Below are 26,556 nucleotides of genomic sequence, written 5' to 3'. Positions count from 1 at the left end.
TTGAGAGCATGATCCTATGCAACCCAAGTACACCTACAACAAAATATGAGTTTCATTATTTTAAGGGGCCTTTTTTTTTTTTTTGAAAGGAATCCCCTCCATTGGAAAACACGTGGCATTTCCAAAGAAGTATTTCTGATTTTAGCAAAAAATGCAGGGGCTCCAAAACTTTGGAAGGAATCCTTTCCATTGGATTACACGTGGCATTTCCAAAGACGTGTTTCGGATCTTAGCAAAAATGCAAGGGCTCCAAAATTTGGAAGGAATCCTTTCCATTGGATTACACGTGGCATGGCCAAGGATGTGTTTCAGATTTTGGTAAAAATGTAGAGGCTCGAAATAATTTCAAAATACCACGAGGAGAGTTCCATATATAAAAAAAGAAAAAAATTTGAAATGGGCTGTCCACTCCAAATTTAGACATTCTAAGTTTGAAAGTTTGAAAGATAAAGGCATTAACAGAATCAGGGGGTCTTGAGGTTACATCTGATTTGAAAACAGAAGCGCCTAAAAAAAAAAAAGCAACAACGTCCGTCTCCACCAAAGTGTCCACACTCCTTACAATATGATCAAGGAAACATCGTCGTTAACTACACATCCTTGAGGGGGCACTTGTAGGCACCAAAATTTTGAGGAGGTTTTACAAATTTTATAAATAAAAAATCTCTAAAGTTATAAATGGGCTTCACAGCCAAATTGAGTCCATTAATTGAGGACGGGCCCCCTACAAGTTTGGGTTTTGAGTTTTCGCAGATAAAGCCCATGATCCAGTAAATACAAGTGATCCACACATTAAAATATTGGGCCTTATACCCAAATGAATAAATTTGGCTCAATAATAATCCATAAAATCCTTAAAATTGGATTTGGACAAATTTAGCCTTTTAAACAAATCAATTAAGCCTTTTTAAATTGAGGGTATAATTGGAAAGTTAAATTACCTTTAAATCTATAAATACAAGAGCCTCTCTCATTGGGAGGGGATCTGGATCACTTTCTCTCAGAAGACAGAAGCTCTCCCTCTAGAGAAGAAGAAGCTCTCAAGCCCTCCTCTAGAGACAAAAGCAAAGTTCTTCAAAGATCCGGACTCCGACTAAAGAGAAGATCAAGCATAAAGCCTTTCTCCGGAATCCAAGCAACATTCTCAGCCGATAAAGCGCGAAGCCCGGAGAGAAGAAGCCTCTATAGAAGATCAAGCACAAAGCAAAGCCACCGTTCAAGCAACCTTCTCAGCCGATAAAGCGCGAAGCACGGAGAGAAGAAAAGCTACATACATCATCACTATTTTGTATTTGACTGTTAATCAGAGGAAACATTGAGATCTGTATTCACTTTTCATCAAAAATCAATAAAATCATTTGCAATTATATTTCACGGATCTCGAGGTAGATTCGTTGAAATTTATTGTCGACACCCTCAACTACTTGACCTTCCTTAATTCTCTCTAAAACTATAGCAACTTGAAATTTTGGACTCCACCTTACAAATACACATTACAAATGTTTCTAAAACATTCTGGAACAAGCATATGTACCCGTGACTTAATGGGAATACATATGTTTTTCTGTTATCTTCCTTAATGTTTTGTGAAACATTGGGATACATTTGGAATTTCAAAACAATATTAATGTGGCATTCCTTTTTTTTTTTTTTTGAAAGCTAAAGATTGTTGGAGATTAAATAATGTGGCATTCTTGTATGTAAAAAAAAAACAGAAAGTTTTGGCTGAAACATTCAGGAGTGACACAAAACTTTAAACCAGATAATATATCCTCTTTAATGCTCATTTAAAATTGGAAATTCTGTGTGAGTGTTATGTCTTTTTACTCTTATTTGGTTCTACAAAGTACAATTAGCATCGGTTGGTAGATAAGATCATGCTGTTTTTCACTAAAAGTTGATTATGACTTTCATTTGAATGCAAGATGAAGAAAAACCGTTAGGTGCATATGACATTCTGATTAGACACATTCAAGTGCAGTTTAAAGCAAAGACTGGGAAATCAGAGTAAGTTATGAGATCTTTGAAGCCAATCTCAGTTGGATGATCGTAGCCATCTATTAGATCAACCTTTATCCTGTGTATCTACTACTAGTATCATTGTCATTGATAGACCATTCTTATTCTGAATCTTTCTTGTGAAGTACATTCTTTTTTATATTGCAGGTCTGTTTACTATACCATCACAGATGCATGCTAAGAAAGCCCTGGAGGCTTTATGCCTGCCAGTTGTAACTCCTTTACAGGTTAGTGTTATTTCTAAAAAAAAAAGTCTAAAATTCTATTTCTAAAGAAAGTAGTCTAAAATTCTATTGGACTGGGTAATACTGTTTTATTTTTGTTTCTAAACAAATAGGAAATCATCAATCAAGGTCCAGGACCATTGCAAAAAATAATTGCACGGGAGCTTAATATTCATATTGATCGACTTGGAAACATTTTCAGGTAGAATTGACATGTATTTTATTTATGTATCCCAGTTTCTATTATGTGGTTTCTCAATTGCCCAACTTATTAATTTTTAGGTATGTAAATCACCCTGAAGCTGTGGCATATGCAATTCAAAGGTTATGGCCAATTTTCAAAGCCATATTTGATCAGTAAGGATTCTTGAATAACTTTCCTTTTAGGGAACAATTTTCAATGGTTAAATGCCTAAATTTTCTTGTCGATGTCCAATTTGAGCTTGTAAATTCTTGTTGTGTAGTCGTGCTTGGGACATTAGAACGATGGATGCTCCATGCTGGGCTTGCAAACATGCTGTGAGTGTAACACTGAGGAGCTTAGATAGCCCTCTACTCAAAAGTAGGCATACCCACAGTAAGGGATCAGATATCAATCTAGTTGATTCTCTATGCTAAGCAAGAAGAGACCCAGTAGTTTTCAATGAGGAAGCAGTACTGACATGGATAATTATATTCTTCGCAATTATTTTGGCCAAATATTGGCATTTTTCCCATCTAACTTACCCTCTATTTTCATTATTGCTTTTAAAGAAGGCCTGCAATTCCATATTGACATTCTTATCCGATGTCTTTGATCTTGCAAACTCTAATCGAAGAGAGTAGTACAAATCTATCAGGGATAATCTGGTAATTCCTCAAGGTGCAAGCATCACTAGAATCTTGGTAGCCTCATTAACTAGGGCACTCCCAAGTTCTCAATTAGAAGTGGTAAATACTCTTGAGCATAGGTTATTGTTCTCTCTATCTATCGTTTCTTGATCAGGCTAAATATGTCAAAATGATTTCCACGGTTTAGAAATTATTCTTGCCGAAAATCAGCTTTTTACTCATCTCCATTTATGATAAGTGAACCTCTTTTTTTTTCGTTAGATAACATATGCACTGCTATCTCTGGTGATGGCATATGGGATAAAGGCATTGGATTGGCCCAAGGAGATCATTTCATTGATTCCATCAACGGTCGTGACTGAGGTGGAGCGATAAAGATTTCTGCAAGCATTATCCAAGGTAGCAACAAGGGGTGATATTTTTGCTCTAATAGTTTCAGTTGAAAAGCTATCAGATGTTTGCCGTCGCAATAGAGGAGTTCAAGAGATTGTTCAGGGAGCTTTGAGGCCACATGAATTGAATTTTGTACTTATGACTCATTGTAACTCTTTTTGTATATAAATTAATGTGATAGAGAATCTCAATGTTTTTTATTTTGGTATATTTTGACCGCGGGTAATATGTGCGTAGAAAATTTTTTTTATTTTATTTTATTTTATTTTAAGTTTAGATATTGGTTTGTAATCGATGTCTAAAGTCTCAGACTTAGGACATCACTCTTATAGACATCAGATTTTAAATCGATGTCTAAGATATTTTTTATTTTTTCGTTTATATAATGCATATTTGGAGTGGTTTTAAGCCATTCCACAATCTGAGTTTTGGAACGGTTTTTAGCAGTTCCAAATCTTGAGATTTAACCGTTTAAATTCATTAACGACGCCTCAATTAGAGACGGTCGGTAAACCGTTTCATACTTTCTTCAGAACGGTTATAAACCGTTCCTAATTTCCATATTTGTTGTAGTGCAAAATTCTCCCACTGTGGTTTACATATGCAATATCTATTTTCAAATAAAGAGTTGATATGAAATTATCTCCCACTGTGATCTCCATGATTTGAAAAATGTGACTCCTAGCTCTTCTCCAAATACCATGGTGGGCAGAAATGGGACAAGCCTTATAAATTGGACAAATTTCGTCTGCCTTGCTAATACTAGTCAATAAGTTCCCATCATTTTTACAATTGTGTTATGCGGTGTTGGTGTTTGGAATAGATTATCTCCATTGTTTGATTTTGCAAGAACAAAGAGGAATCACTATATTGGCTTTGATTGTAAATAGCCATTTGATTCCTTGATTTAATTGTTGAAGAGGGATCTTGAATTAATCTGAATTAGAATCCATTAGGAATTACCATTCATTGATGTATCACAACTCACATTCAGTCTCGTCTACTTAAAAAATATGACATTTTCATGATTAGAGAAGGTAGAAATTGGCAATTAAATATACTTTCAACAATAGTAGGCGTGACTTTTGTCCAAATTGAATAGGAGAATGATATTCGTTTAGGCCAACCCTAGTATTTGGGATAAGGCTTCGATGATGATGGCGATGAGTTAGAATTGAACACAATCTTTCCAATGTTAACTAATAAAAATCCTAATGGAGTGTTGGGGGACCACATATAGAAAATTCCCGAATAAAATGTCAAGGAGAACCTGCCAAGTGGTTAATTAGTGGTACCAGACAGAGCCTTACAAAAAACGATTATTTTTAGTTTTGTAGGCCGTCATCATCTTTGAGTAACATTTCATCCAACTACATTTCCTTTTCTATTCTATTTAAAGTAAGCTGTACTTTGGGATAAGGCCTTTTATGATAACAGTATTGAACTAAGCATTGAGAGAAATGAATATAAAATATTGAAATCATCGTAATTGAGATTGGTGACTTTCGAAGGCGTTAAAGAGAGTCAAACATTTTTTAAGGCATGGATTACAAATTTTGGAATTGATTGATTTTTTTAGTATGATCTCTTTGATGAGGAGATCATTCTCACAAAAAATAGCCTATTCTAAAACTTCTAATCTCACTAAAAATAATTTACAAAAATAGGACGGTTCACAAATCTTCAACTTGTAAAACTGGGGTTAGAAGTTTTGGAATGAACTGATTTTTATGAGGATGATCTCTATTTTCAAATCTTATTTTGAAAAATATTTAGCACAATGTTTGACTCTCTTTAGGGCTTCCAAACGCTTTCCGATTGAGATAATTCAATTTACTCCAATTTTGGAAGAAGAAGATTTTGTTAGGGATGATAATAAAGATATGTGACATTCTTTGCAATGACACTAAAAATTGACTCACCTCTATCACACAAGGTGCAAGTCATGTTTATTGTGGTAACTTTTTTTTGTTGAATATTTTCAAAATAAAATAAGATTTTTGGCGTTTATTAGTTTGTTTTTCTTAAGTTAGTTTTTTGAGATTTTTTATTTATATAAGATTTAGTCTCATATTGCTCGCAAGTAAGAAAATGGTGTACCTTCAAGGGCGGAGCCAGGATTTTATTTTCGTGGGGACAAATTACAAATAAATTTTTTTTTCTGATTTTCTATGGGAGCAAAGCAGTAGAATTTTAAAAAAATTTGTGGGGGCAAATTACAAATAAATTTTTTTTCAAAACTTCTGTAGGGGCAAAGCAGTAGAATGTTAAAATTTTTTTTTAAATTATTAATACCTCCCTATTGATTTTAGAAATTCTTGTGGGGGCAATTGCCCCCACTGTAAATCCGCCCCTGTGTACCTTATAAGTAATAGTCAACATAGTTAGTTGTATTTATGTCACACCTTTAGACGTTAATCCAGTGCTTCCAGGTGGTGCTCGCGCACGCGTACGTACGACGTGCGAAAGGGCGTTTAGGGCGCATTAGGCGCACTTTGCAAGTACGCATTGTCGTGAGGAGCTGGGAAGCCTTAAAGTTTTCGAGATATGAAACCATTCAACGATTGTGGTTGATTCGTCACATGTGATGGCTTGAATGCGATCAACACTGTATGATCAAGTTAGTATCTAATCGGGAATCGATCGGATCCATTGATCCGTCACGTGTGATGGATCGGGTGCGATCAGCACCGTATGATCAAGTTAGTATCCGATCGAAAATCGATCATACGATCAAGAATCGATCGGATCAAGTTAGTATTCTAGTGAGATTGTTCCTGCCTTTCAGATATTCAATCCCCTTCGAAGCTTTAGACAAAGGTGTTATTGCGATACTGGACCCTTATGGTATCTTTCATACACATTCCCATGACTGACCGACGAATAAGTCAACTTCAAAGCGGATTTGTCGTGCAAAGCGTGGCTTTAAAACTTGGTTTCGCATCTCATCTTGTCCATGCCACATACTGAGTCGTCTCGGACAAGTTTTCCAATACATTTGAGATGTCTCGTTCAAAAATGAAAAAAAAAAAAATGAACGTGAGATTTTAAATCTCATCCGAAAAATTGACTTGTTCGTCCGTCTCGTCCATGCTTGATACTGAGACGACTCAGGCAATACATCTCTGTCTCGGACGAGTTTTGAAACCATGGTGCGAAGAGCCATCTATATAGATGATTAATAAACCTGTATAATATAAATGGACCCTTATGGCTATTCTTTGTCCATTAATCTCATCTAATGTCTCATCTACCGGATTGTTCGTACAACTCTTATTTCGCACACTTATGAAATCTTAAGCTTATTTGACATGGGGGGCGTGCGTTCAATGGCCAACTTTTTGGCAAAACATTTTTCAAAACATGAGTTAGAGGTTTTGGAATAGACTGATTTTTGGTGAGGATGATCTCTACGGTGAGGAGATCATCATCACCAAAAATCAGCCCATTCTAAAACTTCTAACCCCATCAAAAACAGTTTACAAAAAATGGACGGTCCACGATTTTTCAGCTTGTAAACATGGGTTAGAAGTTTTGGAATGGGCTGATTTTTGGTGAGGATGATCTCCTCACCGTAGAGATCATCCTCACCAAGAATCAGCCCAATCCAAAACCTCTAACTCATGTTTTGAAAAATGTTTTGCCAAAAAGTTTGCCATTGAACGCTACCCATTTGACATATAGTAATCAAATCTAACATAGATTTCTTTTTTTCTGATAGGTAAATCTAACATAGATATTTAGTGTAAAATAAACACAGATCAACAGACCTGATACGCTTTCAGCGACTGATCGGCGGATTCCTTCTTCTCATTACCGGATTTAAACTCTGCCAGATAGCGATAATAGTCTCCTTTCCTGCAACCAATCAAAACTCCAAACCCTAAAAACCCTAGAATATCATAAAAAAAAAAGAACAGATCCAGATCGGCAACAACACTATGATCCCTCACATCTTGTAATAGAAAACGTTGGATTCTCCAGCAGATGATGAAGGAATGAGATGCTCATCGATCACAATCATGATATCGTTACAGATGCTGGAGAGCTCCGATTCTATTTTCTGCCTGTAATCCTTGATCTGCTTCGCGTTCTACTCATTCCCCTTCCCCTCCTCCTTTTGCTCGATCGAAGAGAGAATCCTCCATGAAGCCCTACTAGATCCAATAACGTTTTTGTACCCAACAGAGAAAAGATTTCGCTCCTCCACCGTTAATTCGACATCGAGATTTGCAACTTTCTTCATCGAATCCACCATTTCTGCCATTCACAAAACGATAAAAAATTAACCCTAAAATTCATTGAACGAGAAAAGATTAAAATCCTATGTTGAGATTCAAGACCAAGTAAGATAAACCCTAACCATCGTAGCGTTCGGCCTGTTCAGCGAGCTTCGCGATGTAGACGAATTTCTCACGCTCTTTGGTGGCAGCCATGGCCGATCTGCGAAATTAAGGTTCCAAGTAGAGATCTCTCTACGAAATTAGGGTTTCAATTAGAGCTCTCTCTCTGTGCTTCGTTTTCTTTTCCTGCCGACGAACAATTGGAGAAGAAGAGAGCGAACCCGAAAGATGAATGCGAAAATGGCATTTTACATCGGACGGCCCACCAACTCTTCTATTCGTGGAGTATGTCATCCACAAATATAGATCGTTTGTAATATTATAAGAGACTTTACAATCTCGAGGTTCTAGCAAGACACAGTGACCACATACGAGTTTACGACATCAAACGGTTTTCTATACTAATGCTAACCTGCCTCCTACTTCATTTAAATGTGATATTCTATTGCCACACCAACTTTTGCTAACATCACCACAATTCATATGTAAATGGTGAATCTGCAATTCGTGCCAAAATTCCGATTTCGGTCATGATTTCAAAACTCATCCAAGATCAAGACGTATCACCCGAGTCGTCTCGATATAACCCAACAACATGATGGATGGACAAGTATTTAAAATCATAGTAACTAAAATCGGCGATCTTTTGAAAAAATGCATTCCTAATGATTAAAACAATAAATAAATAAAAATATGACTTTTTCATGTAACGAAAATTGTCGATTTTTTCTGACTTTTTTTCATTTTTTTTCTCAAGGATAAAATTTTAAACATTTTCTTTCTTTTTTTAAATGTGGGATTTGATGCATAATAACAGTTGATGGTTAATAAATTTAAAAATATGGGACTTGATGATAATAACTTGATTTTATGATTTTTTTTTCTTAATTTTTAATATATATATATATATATATATATATATAGAGGGTAGCATTCAATGGCTAACTTTTGGCAAAACATTTTTCAAAACATGAGTTAGAAGTTTTGGAATGGGCTGATTTTTAGTGAGGATGATCTCTACGGTGAGGAGATCATCCTCACCAAAAATCAGCCCATTCCAAAACTTCTAACCCATGTTTACAAGTTGAAAAATTGTGGACCGTCCATTTTTTGTAAACTGTTTTTGTTGGGGTGAGAAGTTTTGGAATGGGCTGATTTTTGATGAGGATGATCTCTACGGCCCATTCCAAAACTTCTAACTCATGTTTTGCCAAAAAGTTTGCCATTGAACGTGACCCATATATATATATATATAGGGAAATGTTCAGCACCCTAAGTTTTACCACACACTTTAACAAACGTTTTTTGTCCTACATTGGTTAGAAGTTTTGGAATGAGCTGATTTTTGGTGAGGATGATCTCTATGATTAGAAGATCATCCTCCCCAAAAATCAGCCCATTCCGAAATGTTTAGCCCCATGTTTACACGTTGAAAAATCGTGGACCGTCCATTTTTTGTAAATCAATTTTGATGGGGTTAGAAGTTTTGGAATGAGCTGATTTTTGGTGAGGATGATCTCCTCACCATAGAGATCATCCTCACCAAAAATCAGCTCATTCCGAAACTTCTAACCCATGTAAGACAAAACGCGTTTGTTAAAGTGTGTGGTAAAACTAAGGGTGGCGAACGGGACCCATATATATATATATATATATGGGAAATGTTCAGCACCCTAAGTTTTACCACACATTTTAACAAACGTTTTTTGTCCTACATGGGTTAGAAGTTTTGGAATGGGCTGATTTTTGGTGAGGATGATCTCTATGATTAGAAGATCATCCTCCCCAAAAATCAGCCCATTCCGAAATGTTTAGCCCCATGTTTACACGTTGAAAAATCGTGGACCGTCCATTTTTTGTAAATCATTTTTGATGTGGTTAGAAGTTTTGGAATGACCTGATTTTTGGTGAGGATGATCTCCTCACCATAGAGATCATCCTCACCAAAAAACAGTCAATTCCAAAACTTCTAACCCATGTAAGACAAAACACGTTTGTTAAAGTGTGTGGTAAAGCTTAGGGTGCTGAACGGGACCCTATATTTGACAAATATTAACCACTCTAGGACATGGTTTTAAATCTCGTTCGATTCCTTTCAGTATCGTCCTTTAATGAGACAGATTGACAAGTCATCTCAAACTTGAGGTGCTCAAATAAGGTGGAAGGCATCATTATTGAATGAGATGATTAAATCGGACGACTCGATCTCATTCATGGATTAGACGAAACATCAAAACGAGTTTTAAAACCATACCTTGAGAGCTGTGACCTTGGCTTCATGATGAAGATTGGTTTGAAGTTGTCATTTTTTTATGCCACTCTGTCAAGGATTTTCTCATAGTATATCTCTTTTGTCAATGATCCTAACTACTCTAAGCATGAGATCTCATAATTGCAAATTTTAAGAAAATTCATTTTTTTAAGGAATTTCATTCAATTAAATAATTAGCCCACATCTTGGACATTATCAAAAATTGGTGTGGCAATAGAAACTCTCATTTAAATTTGTCTCGAAGGCAAAAATTAGTTGGAGGGAATTCTTCCTCAATGTCCCTAATTTTTCTGCTAAGTTAACAGTCCATTTTTAGTGAACTTTTTCTTTCTAAATCAATTAACCCCTTTCAATTGTTGGGATCCACCATTCAAATCATCGAGATCAACCTTTATTCCAATCTTTGAGATCGATAACTACAATCATCAAGATCAAAGAGTACAAATAGTCAATCTCAATGATTGAACATGGATCATCGAGATCAACATTACAATTGTTGAATCCAACAATAAAATGTTGAGCTCGCTCTAAATGTGATCAATTTTTTTTTTCCTATTTTGATACATAATAGATAAATCTTCTCGAAATACCCAAAATACATATATCACAATTGTGAAACAAATGCTCAAATTAATAATTACTATGTAATCTTTAAAAATTTAAGAATCTCAACTTTATTCTTCATTTTTTTTTTTTAATTATCAAACGGAGAAGAAGAGAGGGAACCCGAAAGATGAATGCGAAAATGACATTTTACATCGAACGGACAGCTGCAGCCCACCAACTCTTCTACTCGTGGAGTATGTCATCCACAAATCTAGATCATTTGTAATATTATAAGAGACTTTACAATCTCGAGGTTCTAGCAAGACATAGTGACCACATACGAGTATACGACATCAAACGGTTTTCTATACTAATGCTGACCTGGCTCCTACTTCATTCAAATGTGATATTTTATTGCCACACCAACTTTTGCTAACGTCACCACAATTCATATGTAAATGGTGAATCTTCGGTTCGTGCCAAAATTTCGGTTTTGGTCATGATTTCAAAACTCGTCCAAGATCAAGACGTATCACCCGAGTCGTCTCAATATAACCCAACAACAGGATGGATGGACAAGTATTTAAAATCATAGTAACTAAAATCGGTGATCTTTTGAAAAAATGCATTCCTAATGATTAAAACAATAAATAAATAAAAATATGACTTTTTCATGTAACGAAAATTGTTGATTTTTTTTTGACTATTTTCATTCTTTTTCACAAGGATAAAATTTTAAACATTTTCTTTCTATTTTTAAATGTGGGATTTGATGCATAATGAAATTTGATGGTTAATAAGTTTAAAAATATGGGACTTGATGATAATAACTTGATTTTATGAATTTTTTTTTTTCATAATTTTTAATATATATATTTTTTATCTTTTAATTTCATCTTTCTTTCCTGCTTTTTACGAAGTTTTCCCTTGCCAATTTAAATATGTATGCCGACTTTGTGACTATGTTTAAACCCACATTCATTTTTTTCACTATTGAACGAGATGTCTCAAACGTATCGGAAAACTCATCCAAGATGACTCAGTCTCATTCACGAATGAGACGTCAAAATGAGTTTTAAAACCATGATTTTGATACACTGTTCACCTTTTACACGTTCACAAACTCGGAAGTTCGTTACTTTTAGTATCTATGAATTCGTAAGTTTGTCACTTTTAAACTTATGAGTTCGTAGATTTGTAAAAGTGAACAGTCCGCGTGCATGGCTTCGTAAATAAAATGAAAAGTGTACCAAAACTGTAATTAGAATAAAAGTCGTGCATGTTTTCATAAATATCTCTATGTAAATCATCAAAGAATTAGCTCACATCTTGGAATGACATTATCAAAAATTGGTGTGGCAATAGAAACTCTCATTTAAATTTGTCTCCAAGGCAAAAATTAGTTGGATGGAATTCTTCCTCAATGTCGCTAATTTTTCCGCTAAGTTGATAGTTCATTTTTAGTGAACTTTTTCTTTCTAAATCAATTGACCCCTTTCAATTGTTGAGATCCACCGTTCAAATCATCGAGATCAACCTTTATTTCAATCTTTGAGATCGATAACTATAATCATCAAGATCAAAGAGTACAAATAGTCAATCTCAATGATTGAACATGGATCATCGAGATCAACATTACAATTATTGAATTCAACAATAAAATGCTGAGCTCGCTATAAATGTGATCAATTTTGTTTTTCCTATTTTGATACATAATAGATAAATCTTCTCGAAACACCCAAAATGCATACATTATAGTTGTGAAAGAAATGCTCAAATTAATAATTACTATGTAATCTTCAAAAATTTAAGAATCTCAAGTTCATTCTTCATTTTTTTTTTTAAATTATCGAAATAATTTGAAAAAGTACATCTGAACGTTAAAAAATAGGACCATATCCAAATGATCGCAATCACAATAGAAAATTTGAAGTATGTGAAAAAGATGAAAAAATAATAGTTTGAGTATTTCGAAAACATGACAACGAGAGATTAGGTCGAGGGAAGAAAAAATTCACTAAATGGACTATCAAGCTAACGCCCAAAAAGTTAGGGGCTATTTAGAAGAAGAAAAAGCCCTCACAACGTCTATTATGTAATTTTCCCTACATTCTTACTAACTCTAATCATGTTGTTTTTGGCCTCCCCCTTCCCCCCTTTTTTTAATGACCGGGTATCCCTTTAGATAGTGGGCCAGGCTCATATTTGGGCTTTTCCTAATCCATATACTATGGTCTTGTCCAAAGACTAGTCCTAGGGCGTGTGCAACTCACACACACCACACGCACTAAGTAAGTGAGGGTGCACCCTCGTGGGTGGCCCCCTTGGGAATTAATGCTCGTACTGGATATCGAACTCATGACCTACGGGCATTAACAATTCATCAGTCCAAAATTTCCATTGAGCCAACCCGTCGGGTTTTTTTTTCCTTCCCCTTACTTTCAATTTGCACCAAAGTGCCACCATGAATGTTATGAAGTAGTTGAGAAAAACCTTTTTGATACAAATTAAATTCAAACAATATAGCAAGCCTGGTTGTAACATTTGCAATCCATTCTTTCTCACCTCAAAGATGAAAATGAGCTTGATTATTATATATAGATTACCTTGATACATGTTGATCTGAAGTCAATCCCAAGATTGGTTCTTAGCACAATTTCAAAATTTTGATATATTTGAGGGTTTATTATTTTAGCGTTCATAGTAAAATTCAAGGGCCTGTGTGGATTGACTTTTCTAAGTACTTCTGACTTTTGCGGGAGTCAGAAGCACTTTAAAGGTGTTTGGATAAATAACTCCTAGAAAAAACTACTTTACTGTGGAGTTATTTTAGTACTTTTTTATTGAGTATCGAAGGTGCTACTTTTCTAAACTACTCTTTCGTGGAGCTACAAAACATTGTCAAAATGATAGAATTGGGACAAGTATGCCCCTCATAAAATTTGAAAATTACAAATCTACCCTCAAAAAGGCAATTGGAATAATATTATATTACTATTCATTGATATGGTAGTAGCCTTTTGGTGTAACATTTGGGACAAGTATACCCCTCATAAATTTTGAAAATTACAAGCATACCCTCAAAAATGCAATTGCAGTAATACTATATTACTATCCATTGATGTGGTGGTAGTTTTTTGGTGTAGCATTTGGGGCAAGTATGCCCCTCATAAATTTCGAAAATTACAAGCATACCTCAAAAATGTAATTAAATAATATTTTATTATTATCCATTGATGTGATGATAACCTTTTAGTGTAGCATTTGAATTTGGATTTCTAATTCCCCCATTTACTCACTCAATGATTTATCCATGAGCATTCCAATCACTGTTGAAATTTTCTTATTGCAAGATTGATGTAAACAATTACACACAAATTTACTATCCATTGATGTGATGAAAGCTTTTTCATATTTTTAGTAGTTGTATATATTTGCTCACAATATCTTTTATTTGTTAATAATTATTGAGTGTTTATATTAATTTTTATGGATAAAAATAATAACTTTTATTTCTTTTGAAGAATAATTTGTTGAGTTATAATGTTGAAAATAGTAATTGATACTTATAAGAGCATTTTAATCATTTTTACAGAATCCAAAACAGTTTCTAAACACAAAACTCTATCAAAAGTACTTCTGATAGTATTTTTCAGAACCTGCATCCAAACACACAATAATTATCCACCTACTCTAGACAGTACTTCCAAAAGTACTTATGAAAGTACTTATGTTCTAAGTACTTCTGGCTCCTGTATCCATACGGGCCCCAAAATTCCATTGGTATTATATTTTGGGCTGTGATATTGTCACACCATTATGTTATAAACCAACATCATAACTGATTTAAATCAAAGAGAAGTGAAGATGCATTTGATTTCGAGATTATATATATGCACACTAAAGATGATATTGTCTCAGACATCCATTATTTGTGTTAAATTACCATCACAACTTATTTGACTTTTATACATATAAGTTCCAATTCTTCAAGATTTGAAGAACTTTTATCACTCCAAACGACAAAATATTGGCCATAATAATTGATAATTAACAGATCACCATTTTGTTCTATAAACAATTGACAGTAAGGCCCCCATCGACACATATTATTTGTCCAGTAATGTAGGAAGCAACAGGTAAACAAAGGAACGCCACCAATGATGAAACTTCCTTAGGCTCTCCAATGCGGCCGAGAGGAGTTCGAGAAATGTAATTTTTCACTAACTCTTTGTTTTCAAGAAACTGAAGATTTAAAAAATAAAAATAAATAACAAAGACATTAATCATCATCCATTATGTCTAGTACATTGAGATGGTTGAATTGGTTGTTCTGATATTAGAATTGGAGTGTTTGGTATCGTTAATCTAATTATAAAAAAAAAAAAAAAAAGAATTAATTGCAATAGAGTGGTAGAAGTAGAACTTACTTCTCTCGCCAAGGGGGTTCTTATAAGTCCAGGTGCAATGCAATTAGTCCGAATATTATCTTTCGCCCACTCGCACGCCAAATTCTTCGTTAGTTGATTCATTGCTCCTAATAAGGTCAATACATAGAAAATTTATTTATTTATTTAGCAAATTTGAGCTTAGAAACTAAATTCAAACCCACTAAGAATATACTAATGCTGGAATGACACAAATAGAGACACAAGGGTTGCATGGTGGCGCACAAATAACCGTAGATGCTTTTTACTCGTATCTCGCAGAAAAGCATCTACAGTTATATGCACACCACCAAGTCATTGTGTCACCCCTGTGTCCCCCTTTGTGTCACCCCAGCACGACTCCTAAGAGTATACCGAACCTTTAGTTGCTCCATAAATACTGCACAAATTTATGCCTGTCATACCACCAATAGAGGAGATAAAAACAATGCTTCCTTCTCCAGAGGCTTTTAAAAGAGGGTATGCAAGTTGGCACAAATGGTAAGCAGATTCAAAGTTGGTAGCCATCATGAATGAGAAATCTTCTGCGGTATAATCAACAATTGGCTTTGATATATTTGTCCCAACATTGTTTATCTATTTCGCCGCAACAAAAACAGAACAAGTCAATCCCAAGTGAATATTTTGGTATGTTCCTCTTCTCCCAAGTTCGACACAAGGAAAAAAAGAAAATCAAGATTTGATCGGGTATCAAAGGAGAACAATGACAGAATAAAATACCCACAAGTATATATCATCAATATTGTAATATGAATCATGGATGCGTGACTTTTATGTGCAAAATAATCTATGGTTCCTAATGAATATATTTGTCTCATGTCTTCTGTTTGGAGGTGTAATAGCTTTGTATTGGTATTAGAGACTGTTCACCAAGGAATGATTCTACGCGCTAAGGTAAATTTTTCACAATTTCATAAATTTTGTCGTAAGAGTGATTTCATCTTTGTACAGCCTATAAATTCATGGCCAACTTGTTGCAGAGTTCCTACATGGTTTTTTTTTTTTTGCCCTCAATTTTTTCGAGAGAAAGTGAGATTCAGAGATTGTAACCCTTCTTTTCACATAAACAGTGAAAGGATCTTATCATAGTTTGTGGATGTAGGCAATCTTGCCAAATTACGTAAATTTTGTATCATGCTTTTTCTATTTTGATTTGTAATTTACTTTATTGTTGTCATTCTTGTAACGATATAAGATACGGGCATTTATTTATCGTATCATACAACTTTTTCAGCAATTCAATTCTAATTCTCTTCAAATGGATATATCTCCAATAAAACTTAAGAGACTAAAACATGCCTTTGAATTAACTAAAGGATCATTTTATTCCTTGCATGCTAGCTTAATAACCGGGGTTTTCCAAATATAAAGAAAATAATAAACACAATATAACACATAACAATGTAGACCTACAAAAACAAAGGATGAAGAAGCAGTAGCACCACGTGAAAAGTGGAAAATTCTACAGGAAAGTTTGACGGCCGAAGGCCCAAGAATTTTAAAAACCGAATTTCAACGGTTAAGGGCCATCAAAATTTTTTATGTTCCTCAGATTCGATGGCTTAGAGCCGTCGAATTTCTCCATCCTCTATTAATTTAACAGTTTTGCCCCGGCAAAAGGAAATATTCGATAATGAAAATTTTGACACCTTAATGTATCAAATTTTATGAAATTTGACGATCTTGGGCCGTACAATATAGGCTTTTTCCATGTTGTAGAAAGTAACCTATTTAATATAATCCTAATTTTTTCTTCTTTAATTATCTAACCTTCAAGGTGAGATGGTTTGGTATATTTGACATACACACGTTATTACAAGGAGTCCTAAACATGACATGGTGTGCTGAGTACTAGCATACATCTTATTAATGCATCATATATACTCTAAATATCTTTTTAAATTTGTAATTGAACTGTCAAGGCCTCTTAGAGCACCCGACTAATCATCGGACTCATGCAGTCCCCTCCCCCCATACGCATAGGTAATTTCGGGACAAATCAATGAGGGTGGCTCCTAAGGGTACATTTGAGCTCAAGATCTCCGCAATTGAGTTTGTTATGGTGATAAAGTGTACAAATGGGGTGAGACCAATTGGCATTGTTAAGTCCTAGCCCGGCTCGAATTTCATGGGTTGGAAAATTGAGTCCGACTCTATCTCTTTAGGATCAAGATCAAGGTCAGGCTAGTAGGCCATTAGGCACAATGGACAACCCTACTCAAAAGACCAATTAATGATGTCTATAACTTCAAAGCAATGAAGAAAACTAAGGAATCAAAAGTGAATTTTAAGGAATCGAAGGAAGATGCAACAATTTACTATAGGAAATTCCGAATGAAAAGTGCACAGTAATCCTTCCTTTCAATCGAATTGATCATAACCACAACCCACCACATTTCACGAAATTATATATGCACCACAAATAGGAGATAATGAACATGGTGTATTGGCTTACCCCATGTTGAGTGTATATTTTCCTCCACTCTCGGGTGTGTCCTACCCCAATCATGCCCCGTTACCCTCTTGTATTCATTATTCTCCCCTTCTCCAACAGATTGGTCTTTTGGAGTAATTTGTTAGTTAATATGGTATCAGAGTACAAGATTCATGTAGGTTAGGGGTTCAAATCTTCCCACCCTTATGGGTGAGGGGAAGTGTATATTTTCCTCTACTCTTGGGTGTGTCATACCCCGTCAAGCCCCATAATTCTCTTATATTCATTGTTTTCCCCCTTCTCCAACAAATCGGTCTTTTGGAATAATTGGTTTTAGAATTAATTATAGAGTTGTGATTAAATGACGTGTTAAAACATACGCGGTTGACGTGGAAAGTGCATAGAATCATAGATCTTTTTCTTAGGGATACACAAGGAAAAAATCAACGGTTCTGTGCACTTGCCACGTCAACTGTGTACAGACCATCGTGAATAGTAATTGTAGAGGGCGTAAATAGAGGATAAGGTCTTAGGTGATGTTAATGGAGATGATTATCTTGGAGGGAGAATGGTAGCTCCTCAGATCAAAGGGGAAGTCCCCCTTGATCAAGAGAAAAGATATGAGAGATACAAATTAGGGTTCCGACCCTTTTTTTTTGTCCCAGATTATTATTTATAGGAAAGCCCCTTGATCTTAGTCGTAATTATAAATTTGGAAAAGAAAAAAAAAACTCACGAGTATGTTGAGTTTTCCTTTGAAGGTGGTTGAAACATCCTCCATGAGTTTCTCTCGTTGGGCTCTCACTGATGCATCACATACCGAGCCAGTGACTCGGAGACCCAACTCAGTCCACTCACTCAAGACCTGGTTGAGTTCGGCTTCTTTCCGGGAACACGTGTGAACAGACGCTCCCATGTCTGCAAGCTCCTCAACAATTGCACGGCTGATAAAAAGGAAGTGTTACATAAGTTTCTGTGTATGAGAGAGAGAGAGAGAGAGAGAGAGAGAGAGAGAGAGAGAGAGAGAAGGAGAGGGAGAGGGAGACCCAATTCCTTTGGTTCCACCAGTGACAAGAGCTGTCATCCCTTTGAGAGACCATCTTCTCCTCTTCTGTGCTTCTTCCATATAGTCGGATCTTTTACCTGAGTTACTAACTGTTGTTCTCTATAAATATAAAAGCTTATAACTGTGCGTTGGGTGGTTGTTGGTCGATCGCTTTCAATTATTAATAGATTTATCCTATTTTTCTAGAGGATTTTTCCTAACCCATCAAATGCTTGTCCTCTTATCCATCCAACAAGGATATTTGTGATACTTTTGAATAAAGAAATTTCCCAAAACGTGAATAACTTTTGAGGAAATTTCATTTCAGCTAATTGCTCATTTTAATTTTCAAAATATGAAGAGCAAGATGGCAGGTTTTCCAATTTGATGATCTCTTGCTAGTTTAAATTAGCAAGATCACTGATTTTTTTTTAAAAGTGACAATCTCACTGGTATAAATGGAATTGTGATAATTTGACGCTCCCTTTCCTTTTTTTTTTACGCTTCCTTCTCAAATATGTAGATCCATTGCTTTGGGATAGACAAGAACATATATTTATGATTTTGTACGATTTTATAAAGGGAGCTTACAAAAAAGGAGCGTTAGATTATCACAACTCTTGTAAAAGTGAAAATCTCACAAGCTCACAGCTATTGAGCTACTTTAAATTAATAAGAGAGATTGTCACTTTAAAAAAGTTTTGATTTGGATTTTCATGTTTTGGGAATTAAAATGAACAGTGAGCTGGAATTCGTTATATTCAACTCATGAAATGGTAATTTGTCCTAAATATTTTTGTTATTTATTTAATCACTTGGCAATCTAATTAGGAAAAGGGTGTTGATATTCTAGTTAGAAAGTCTTCACTTAGTCAATACTTGACTGACGTGGCATGGACATGGAACCATAGATCTCTTTCCTTAAGATACACAACTGCACATCTCTATTCTAGTTCGAATATCATTGTTTTTAGAAAATTGCAAAAATGATTTGAAATAACACTTCATGTAGCATCCTGACCGTACAGAACCATCAATTCTCTTTCTCTAGTATAACACTAATATCTTGAGGAAAAGCATACTACAACATTTTTTATTTACAGCAGCGGTTTATAACAGCGGATACTTTGATCCGCTAGTATATATATATTTACTGCAGCGGATTATTTTATTCGCCGCTATATGCATATTTATTGCAGCGGATTATTTTATCCGCCTCTATAGATACTTTTTTTGCAGCGGATAATTCGATCCGCCGCTATAGGGATCCGCATACAAAGAAAATTCGCACTCAATAGTTTCTTGGTTATTCAGGTACACATAGCAGCAGAATAGTACATCCGCCACTAAAAAAATTAAATTTATTTATAAAAAAAATTCGGTTTAGTAGGTTCTCTCTATTATTTAGTCAATTTTTTTAAATTAAATATAACAGCGGAATATATTTTCCATAGTTATAGAGTCAAATTTTTTATGAAAAAATTCGGTTTATTGAGTTCTCTCTATCAAATTTTTTTAAAGTAAATATAGCAGTGGATTATATTTTCCGGAGCTATAAATTGGCGGAAAAAATTGAATATAGCAGCGGAATATATTTTCCGTCGCAGTAGAGTCAAATTTTTTATGAAAAAAATTCGATTTATCTCTCTATCAATTTTTTTTTAAATGAATATAACAGCGGATTATATTTTTCGCAGCTATAAATTGATGGAAAATTTTGAATATAGTAGCGGAATATATTTTTCGCAGCTACAAAGTCAAATTTATAATGGAAAACATTCGATTTATCTCTATATCAATTTTTAAAAAAATGAATATAGTGGCGGAATATATGTTCCGCAGCTATAAATCGATGGAAAAAATTGAATATAACAGCGGAATAAATTTTCCGCAGCTAAAAAGTCAAATTTACCGCAGCTACAAAGTCAAATTTTTTATGAAAAAAATTCGATTTACTTTCTATCAAATTTTTTTTAAAATGAATACAGTAGCGGATTATGTTTTCCGCAGGTATAGATGCAACATTTCTCACATTATGAATCGTTTTTAGTTGCGGATAAAGTTATCCGCTGCCATAGACATATAAAATTCCAGCGGAAAAAAGAATCCGTTTGTAAAACTTTCAAAATGAAACCTTAGCAACGAAATAACAGGTGCAAAATTTTTTTCCCTCTTGCCTCTCATTTTCCCTCATCGTCTCTGTCACTCTCTCTCATTCTCTCATCTGTTGGTGTTTGTACTACAAAATCGAGGGCTATTAGAGGGTCAGTTTTGTTGGAAACGCCATTGAAGAACGAGGTATAGAGGCAGTCTCGTTGGAAACGCCATTGAAGAACGAAGAGTTCTTCCTCTCTCTCTCTCTGCTCTCACTCAAACCGTAACTCTTTGATCTTGGTTGCCTATTCTCTTAAATCATCTCCTTCTCTAATATCAGTTTTTTACGGAATCACAACTCGGTCTTCTCCATTTTTTACGAAAGTTTCAGAGTCAGAACTTGATCTCATGGTTGCAAAGCCGCTACTTTTTCTAAGAAATTGAAACCCTAGCACAACGAACGGTACTTTTGCAGAAGGAATCCTCGAAACCCCCTCAAGATTAATACCCCAAACCCTAACGGTAATCTTCTTTTGATCTTGTTTTAACAAAAAAAGCAAGCAATCTTCTTTTGCTCTTGATCTAAATCTCAGAAGAAATCTTTTCTCGAACTCATTATCAAGGTTCGTAAGGTTTGCCACTCTCTTCTTATCATCGTTTCTCGTGGTTGCATAGCTTTGACAATTTTATAATTTTCTTTTTAGGGAAAATGTAAGAAAACCTTTCGTAATTTTTTTTTTAAAATCTATTTTTTGCTCTTGATCTGGATGTTTTTGTTAATGCATCTAACATGAATCTATCAGTGGATGAGTGACAAATTGATTGCTTTTGTTGTTAGGGATTTTTGTTGTTTTTATCTGGATTGATAGCAAACGAACCTAATTGTAGTTTCCTTTCCCTCAAATCTCATCCCTAAGCTCAAACCTAATGTGGTTTGGTAGCGATTCTTTGAAGTGTGAGGTCTAATGTGAACTGTTGGGCAATGTTGTTGTGTGGAATCCACCTATGAGGAGGATTCTTAGAAGTGGTTGAGCTGCCATCATTGAGGGAGATCCATAAGACTTGGTTCTGATTTGGGTTGGTTTGGTATTGTGATCAGGTATTGGAGGGTTGAGCTTTCTAGTGTTGGGCAGAGTAAATTACCTATGATAAGTAGGTTTGAACTTGAAAATAGAGCTTTAATTTGAGTCATTAGGATTTTTCATAATGCATTAGTAATCTAGTCTATTTCAGAAAACAAAAATCTAATGAAATAATAGTAGAGAAGAACATAGTGAGAATGATTTACGTAAATGAGATCAAAATAGAAATTCAAATGTGGGTTTTTTTTTTTTTTTTTCTTCTGAAAATCCCAATTTCTATTAAGGATTCTGCTAGGGAGGGGAGCACTATACTAAAGAGTGTAAGTGAGTGGGAAAGGATGAAAAAGTGTAAGTGAGTAAAACTATACCAAGTTCTTCTATTTATATTTTGTAATAGATATGAACTGGTGACTAAGCCTTCTTTTTTTTTGTAATTTCTTTTTGATAGGTAAAAGGTTTTTGCCAATTTCTGTTATTCACCTCCCGTAGAAGCCTACAACATGGCACTAGAAATATCACTTTCCACCTATAGTGGATCTGAGAAATTTTACATAAAGATTAGTAACCTTGTAAAAGGGCCCTCATTTCTGATTCTTTGGAGTACTTCAAGATGAAGAGTTAATGTTCTTACTAGTTGTCTTGTAGAAATTAGTTAAATCTTTATAGAATAAAATAACTGAACTTGAATGACTTCCGTGAACCTGTAAAAACATTCAACACTGTGTGAATGATGCCTAACCACCCATGCTTCTTTGAGATGCATTTCAGACATGGAACTCATGGAAAATACTAGTTGCGCATGGTGCCTGTGTTTCCTCCCTAAGTATATCTATGGTCCTTTAGAATTGGTTCACGTTAGCACAGAAAAAAATCATCATTGTTCTTGTCTCTAGGATTCATGCTATAATATGTGAATCTGTCTTTAATTTTCAGCCAAAGTACTATGATGGAGATCATCGTAAGATGTTGGAAATACTGCTAGGATCTAAGAGAACATGATGCACTTTCCTCGTAGGCGGTTGGAACATCAATGGTGTTTTTAAGGTACGTCTACATTTCAAAGTTTACAAATTCGTTTGCCCGTGTGTTCATATCTGCTCTCACTACTTCACTTCTCGACCATCAAAAATAACTAATTTTAGATTTCTGATTCTCGATAACTAGCATAAAAGATGGAAATTCTCTTCTTTTTTGGCAATGGTAGGTGTGGTTTTATTCTTTTTCTCTTTACTGGGGGCATATACTTTGTATGGAAATGGCGGACTTTATGTTGTAAAAAACAAGAGAAAAAAGGATGGAGAATGTCAATGTCTGGTCTTCACTTGGGGTTTTCATTTTATATGAAATTTAACCATCTTAAACTATACATCCTTTTTTTCTTCTCAAGACTCTTATTCTAATCGATTCAATTGGAAAGGGTAGCAGTGCCGTGAAGTAAATAAACATGATTTGTGGTTCGTACCTTTTCTTGCAATCTTGAATCATGAAAGTGAATGAGCCGAAAGGCTTTAATAGGGGACCACTTGACCACTACCTTGGTTATACAGCCAACGTAGTGGAGCCATTGATTTGTACTTAGAGGTTAACCACTTTCTCTCAAGGATTTTAATACTAATAAATAAGTAAACTAAATGCTTGATGTGATTAACATTATACTCACAATTCACGTTAAGATGTGTTCTACTTTGCTTGTACACTTGGTTTCTTTCTAGACATCTATATTAGCTTATTCATGGTTTTTCAATGTCATCTTGATTCAATACTACATTGGTCAACGCAATTGTTTTTGCTAAGGCTTTGAGGATACTAGGGGCTATGATTAACTTTGACTACATGGTCACAATCGGATAGATTAACAAAATTCAAAGTTGTATCCTTGAAGTTATGCAATAATGGTTTTGTCAAATTTCTTAGAGAAGAAACAGCTTTGCTTGCTATTGAGTTCTTGTACATTGTAATTTTAAGTATTTGAGTATTGATGTGAGCAGTTTTAAATTTACAAAAAGGAGACTACAAAAGATGGATTTTCTGATATTTTTTTTGCTTTGGGTTTGTTGTGCAGCTGGTCACAACTCTTGGAAACCCTTCCCCTTCCAAATGTAAAGATAAGAAATACACATTGTCGATTTAGTTAGGAACATAGTCACACATACGCAAATGCACACTCACTCACTTGTCCCACTAGTTCTCTCGATCTGTCATATCTTGTTAATGTGGTTTGTTGTGTTGTAGATGATCAATCTGGTTGCTATTTGTACTCTAGCGGATTACAATATGCGTCCTCTTGATACAATTTACAGCTATTTCATTGATGCACTCCTTTTGGTAAGCTTTTAGATCATCTGCTTTAGTGGATTTATGTGTATGTGTGTGGAAATTGATGAATATGGATGTGTGTGGAAATTGATGAACATTGATGTGTGTGTGGAAATCAATCGAGGTTTGTCACAATTGTGATATCTATTGTTTGGTGACCTTGTTTAGAGAAGTGCTTTTTGGGTTTATAAGTGCTTTCAGAAATCAATTAAAGAGCAATTTATGTAGTTTAGATTGTGTGAATAGTGAGGATGAGATCCAAGGTATGACACTAGAAATAGTTCGGGGTATTTTTGGTGATTTACTTATGTATTAGTGCAGGATTAATAAAAGTTAGTGTGGCAATAACAACTCTCTTATATTATTTATTTTAAAGTTTTCAATCTGTACAGGTTGGACAAAGGCTAAATGTATATATATATATATATATATGTATGTATATATGAAAACAAATTACAGTAGTGGATATAAATTCCGTCTTCATATATTATTTTTGAAGGATATATAATAAATTTTTTTTATAAAAAAAAAAGCGTATAGCAGCGGATATTAATATCCGCCGCTATATGAGTTATATTTTTTAAAAAAAACATTGACCTATTGCAGCGGATCTTAATATCCGCCGCGATATGTATTATATTCAATTTATTAAAAAATTGACCTATTGCAGCGGATATTAAGATCCGCTGCTATATGTAGTATATGCTATTTGTTAAAAATTCGACCTATTGCAGCGGATATTAATATCCGCCGCTAAAGGTACTACCTGTAACAGCGAAATACATTATCCGCTGCTATAGTTAGCGACGGAGGAAATAACGACGGATCGTTGGTTCCGCTGCTCATCGCCGCAACATCTTTTACCGGCGGAAAAATTACCTTGTAGCGACGGAAAAATCCGCCGCTGTAGATCAAAAATGTTGTAGTATAATCTATCATTTTCTCTACACTTCGAGTGCTATTTGAAGTCACTATGGCAATGCTCATGTAATTAAGACAATTTCAAAGAGAAAAATTCTAAAGTGACTTCAAATAGCACTCCAAGTAATACAGAGTGTACTTGAGCGTGTAGAAAACCATATATGTTTTCCTTTAGGTATGAGTGTAATTCACTTCAGAAAAACATAAGGTTCTCTAAACACCATGGCTTTAAATATCTTTCGAGACCGAGATGACTCATCCAAGTTGTCTAGGTATTGTCCACCAACTAGACAGGTTGACAAATTGTCTTGAAGACATGGTTCTAGGCATTTTTTAAAATCTCATCCAAAAATAACTCAAATAAATTGGATATCTCATCTAAGAGGACTTAGTCTTGTTTATATCAAAACAAGTTTTAAAACCATGTTGTACACAGTTCTGCTTCAAATGTTATTTTGAGTCACTGCACAAGGATCTTTCAACAAAAATCCTTAATGTATCAAAGAAGGATTCTATATACCTTTGCATAGAATTAAATGGACATAATCGACGTTACATATTTTTTTTTTCTGCTTTTTTCTAAAAAAATAAATTGGTAAACACAAACATGAGAGCCCAAGCACTTATGGAATTGTTGGGGGTGTTTTCATGTTTGCAAGAACCGTGGGATGGCATACTTTCCTCTTTCAAAATAAAATAATTGTTTATGAAAATCTCCCACTGTGGTTTACATATGCAATATCTATTTTCAAATAAGGAGTTGATATGAAATTATCTCCCACTGTGATCTCCATGATTTGAAAAATGTGATTCCTAGCTCTTCTCCAAATACCATGGTGGGCAGAAATGGGACAAGCATAGTAAATTGGACAAATTTCGTCTGCCTCCCTAATACTAGTCAATAAGTTCCCATCATTTTTATAATTGTGTTATGCGGTGTTGGTCTTTGGAGTAGATTATCTCCATTGTTTGATTTTGCAAGAACGAAGAGGAATCACTATAATGGCTTTGATTGTAAATAGCTATTTAATTCCTTGATTTAATTGTTAAAGAGGGATCTTGAATTAATCTGAATTAGAACCCATTAGGAATTATCATTCGTTGATGTATCACAACTCACATTCAGTCTCGTCTACTTACAAAATCTGACATTTTCATGATTAGAGAAGGTAGAAATTGGTAATTAAATATACTTTCAACAATAGTAGGCGTGACTTTTGTCCGAATTGAATATGAGAATGATTCGTTTAGGCCAACCCTAGTATTTGGGATAAGGCTTCGATGATGATGACGATGAGTAATAATTGAACACGATCTTTCCAATGTTAACTAATAAAAATCCTAATGGAGTGTTGGGGGACCACATATAGAAAATTCCCCAATAAAATGTCGAGGGGAACCTGCCATGTGGCTAATTTAGTGGTACCAGACAGAGCCTTACAAAAAACGACAATTTTTTGTTTTGTAGGCCGTCATTATCTTTGAGTAACATTTCATCCAACTACATTTCCTTTTCTATTCTATTTAAAGTAAGCTGTACTTTGGAATAAGGCCTTTTATGATAACAATAATGAAGAAAGAAATGAAC

The 26,556-nt window shown here is 34.7% G+C and overlaps 1 protein-coding gene, 2 long non-coding RNA genes and 1 pseudogene across 5 annotated transcripts; 2 read left to right on the top strand and 2 right to left on the bottom strand.

Moving 5' to 3' along the window:
• Positions 1 to 1,444: 1,444 nt before the first annotated feature.
• LOC147411162 (uncharacterized) lies at positions 1,445 to 3,159 on the top strand. Its single transcript, XR_015180333.1, has 3 exons — positions 1,445 to 2,007; positions 2,167 to 2,445; positions 2,526 to 3,159. It is a non-coding gene; the product is annotated as an uncharacterized LOC147411162 (long non-coding RNA).
• A 3,401-nt stretch (positions 3,160 to 6,560) lies between these two features.
• Positions 6,561 to 8,058, bottom strand: LOC147411161 (14-3-3-like protein D; annotated as a pseudogene). Its single transcript, XR_015179141.1, has 4 exons — positions 7,831 to 8,058; positions 7,421 to 7,727; positions 7,238 to 7,325; positions 6,561 to 6,654 (listed from the first exon to the last, which is right to left on the bottom strand). The product of XR_015179141.1 is annotated as a 14-3-3-like protein D (transcript).
• A 6,438-nt stretch (positions 8,059 to 14,496) lies between these two features.
• LOC147411160 (tropinone reductase homolog At5g06060-like) lies at positions 14,497 to 18,717 on the bottom strand. The gene is made up of 5 exons (XM_086445425.1): positions 18,557 to 18,717; positions 18,247 to 18,454; positions 15,436 to 15,652; positions 15,059 to 15,165; positions 14,497 to 14,873 (listed from the first exon to the last, which is right to left on the bottom strand). The coding sequence occupies exons 1-5, from the start codon at positions 18,634 to 18,636 to the stop codon at positions 14,700 to 14,702; spliced, it is 786 nt and encodes a 261-aa protein (XP_086301551.1). The 5' UTR covers positions 18,637 to 18,717; the 3' UTR covers positions 14,497 to 14,699.
• A 1,958-nt stretch (positions 18,718 to 20,675) lies between these two features.
• Positions 20,676 to 24,302, top strand: LOC147411159 (uncharacterized). Of its 2 annotated transcripts, none has more exons than XR_015179142.1 (3): positions 20,676 to 21,171; positions 22,665 to 22,775; positions 23,794 to 24,302. It is a non-coding gene; the product is annotated as an uncharacterized LOC147411159 (long non-coding RNA). The 2 variants fall into 2 exon arrangements; XR_015179143.1 differs by having other exon boundaries at positions 21,161 to 21,272.
• Positions 24,303 to 26,556: the final 2,254 nt, after the last annotated feature.

Source organism: Akebia trifoliata, chromosome 1 (assembly GCF_017979445.1).
Source record: "Akebia trifoliata isolate Shusen 1 chromosome 1, ASM1797944v1, whole genome shotgun sequence".
NCBI classification, from domain to species: Eukaryota; Viridiplantae; Streptophyta; class Magnoliopsida; order Ranunculales; family Lardizabalaceae; genus Akebia; species Akebia trifoliata.
Note: the sequence above shows the minus strand (reverse complement) of the source record. Positions and strands in the feature narration are given on the sequence as shown.

Coding starts and splice junctions, on each gene's coding strand:
- LOC147411160 (XM_086445425.1), bottom strand. CDS start 18,636: ATGGAAGAAGCACAGAAGAGGAGAAGATGGTCTCTCAAAGGGATGACA. Junction 18,455..18,556: donor GGTGGAACCAAAGGAATTGG/GTCTCCCTCTCC, acceptor CCTTTTTATCAG/CCGTGCAATTGTTGAGGAGC. Junction 15,166..15,435: donor TATTTATGGAGCAACTAAAG/GTTCGGTATACT, acceptor TGACCTTATTAG/GAGCAATGAATCAACTAACG.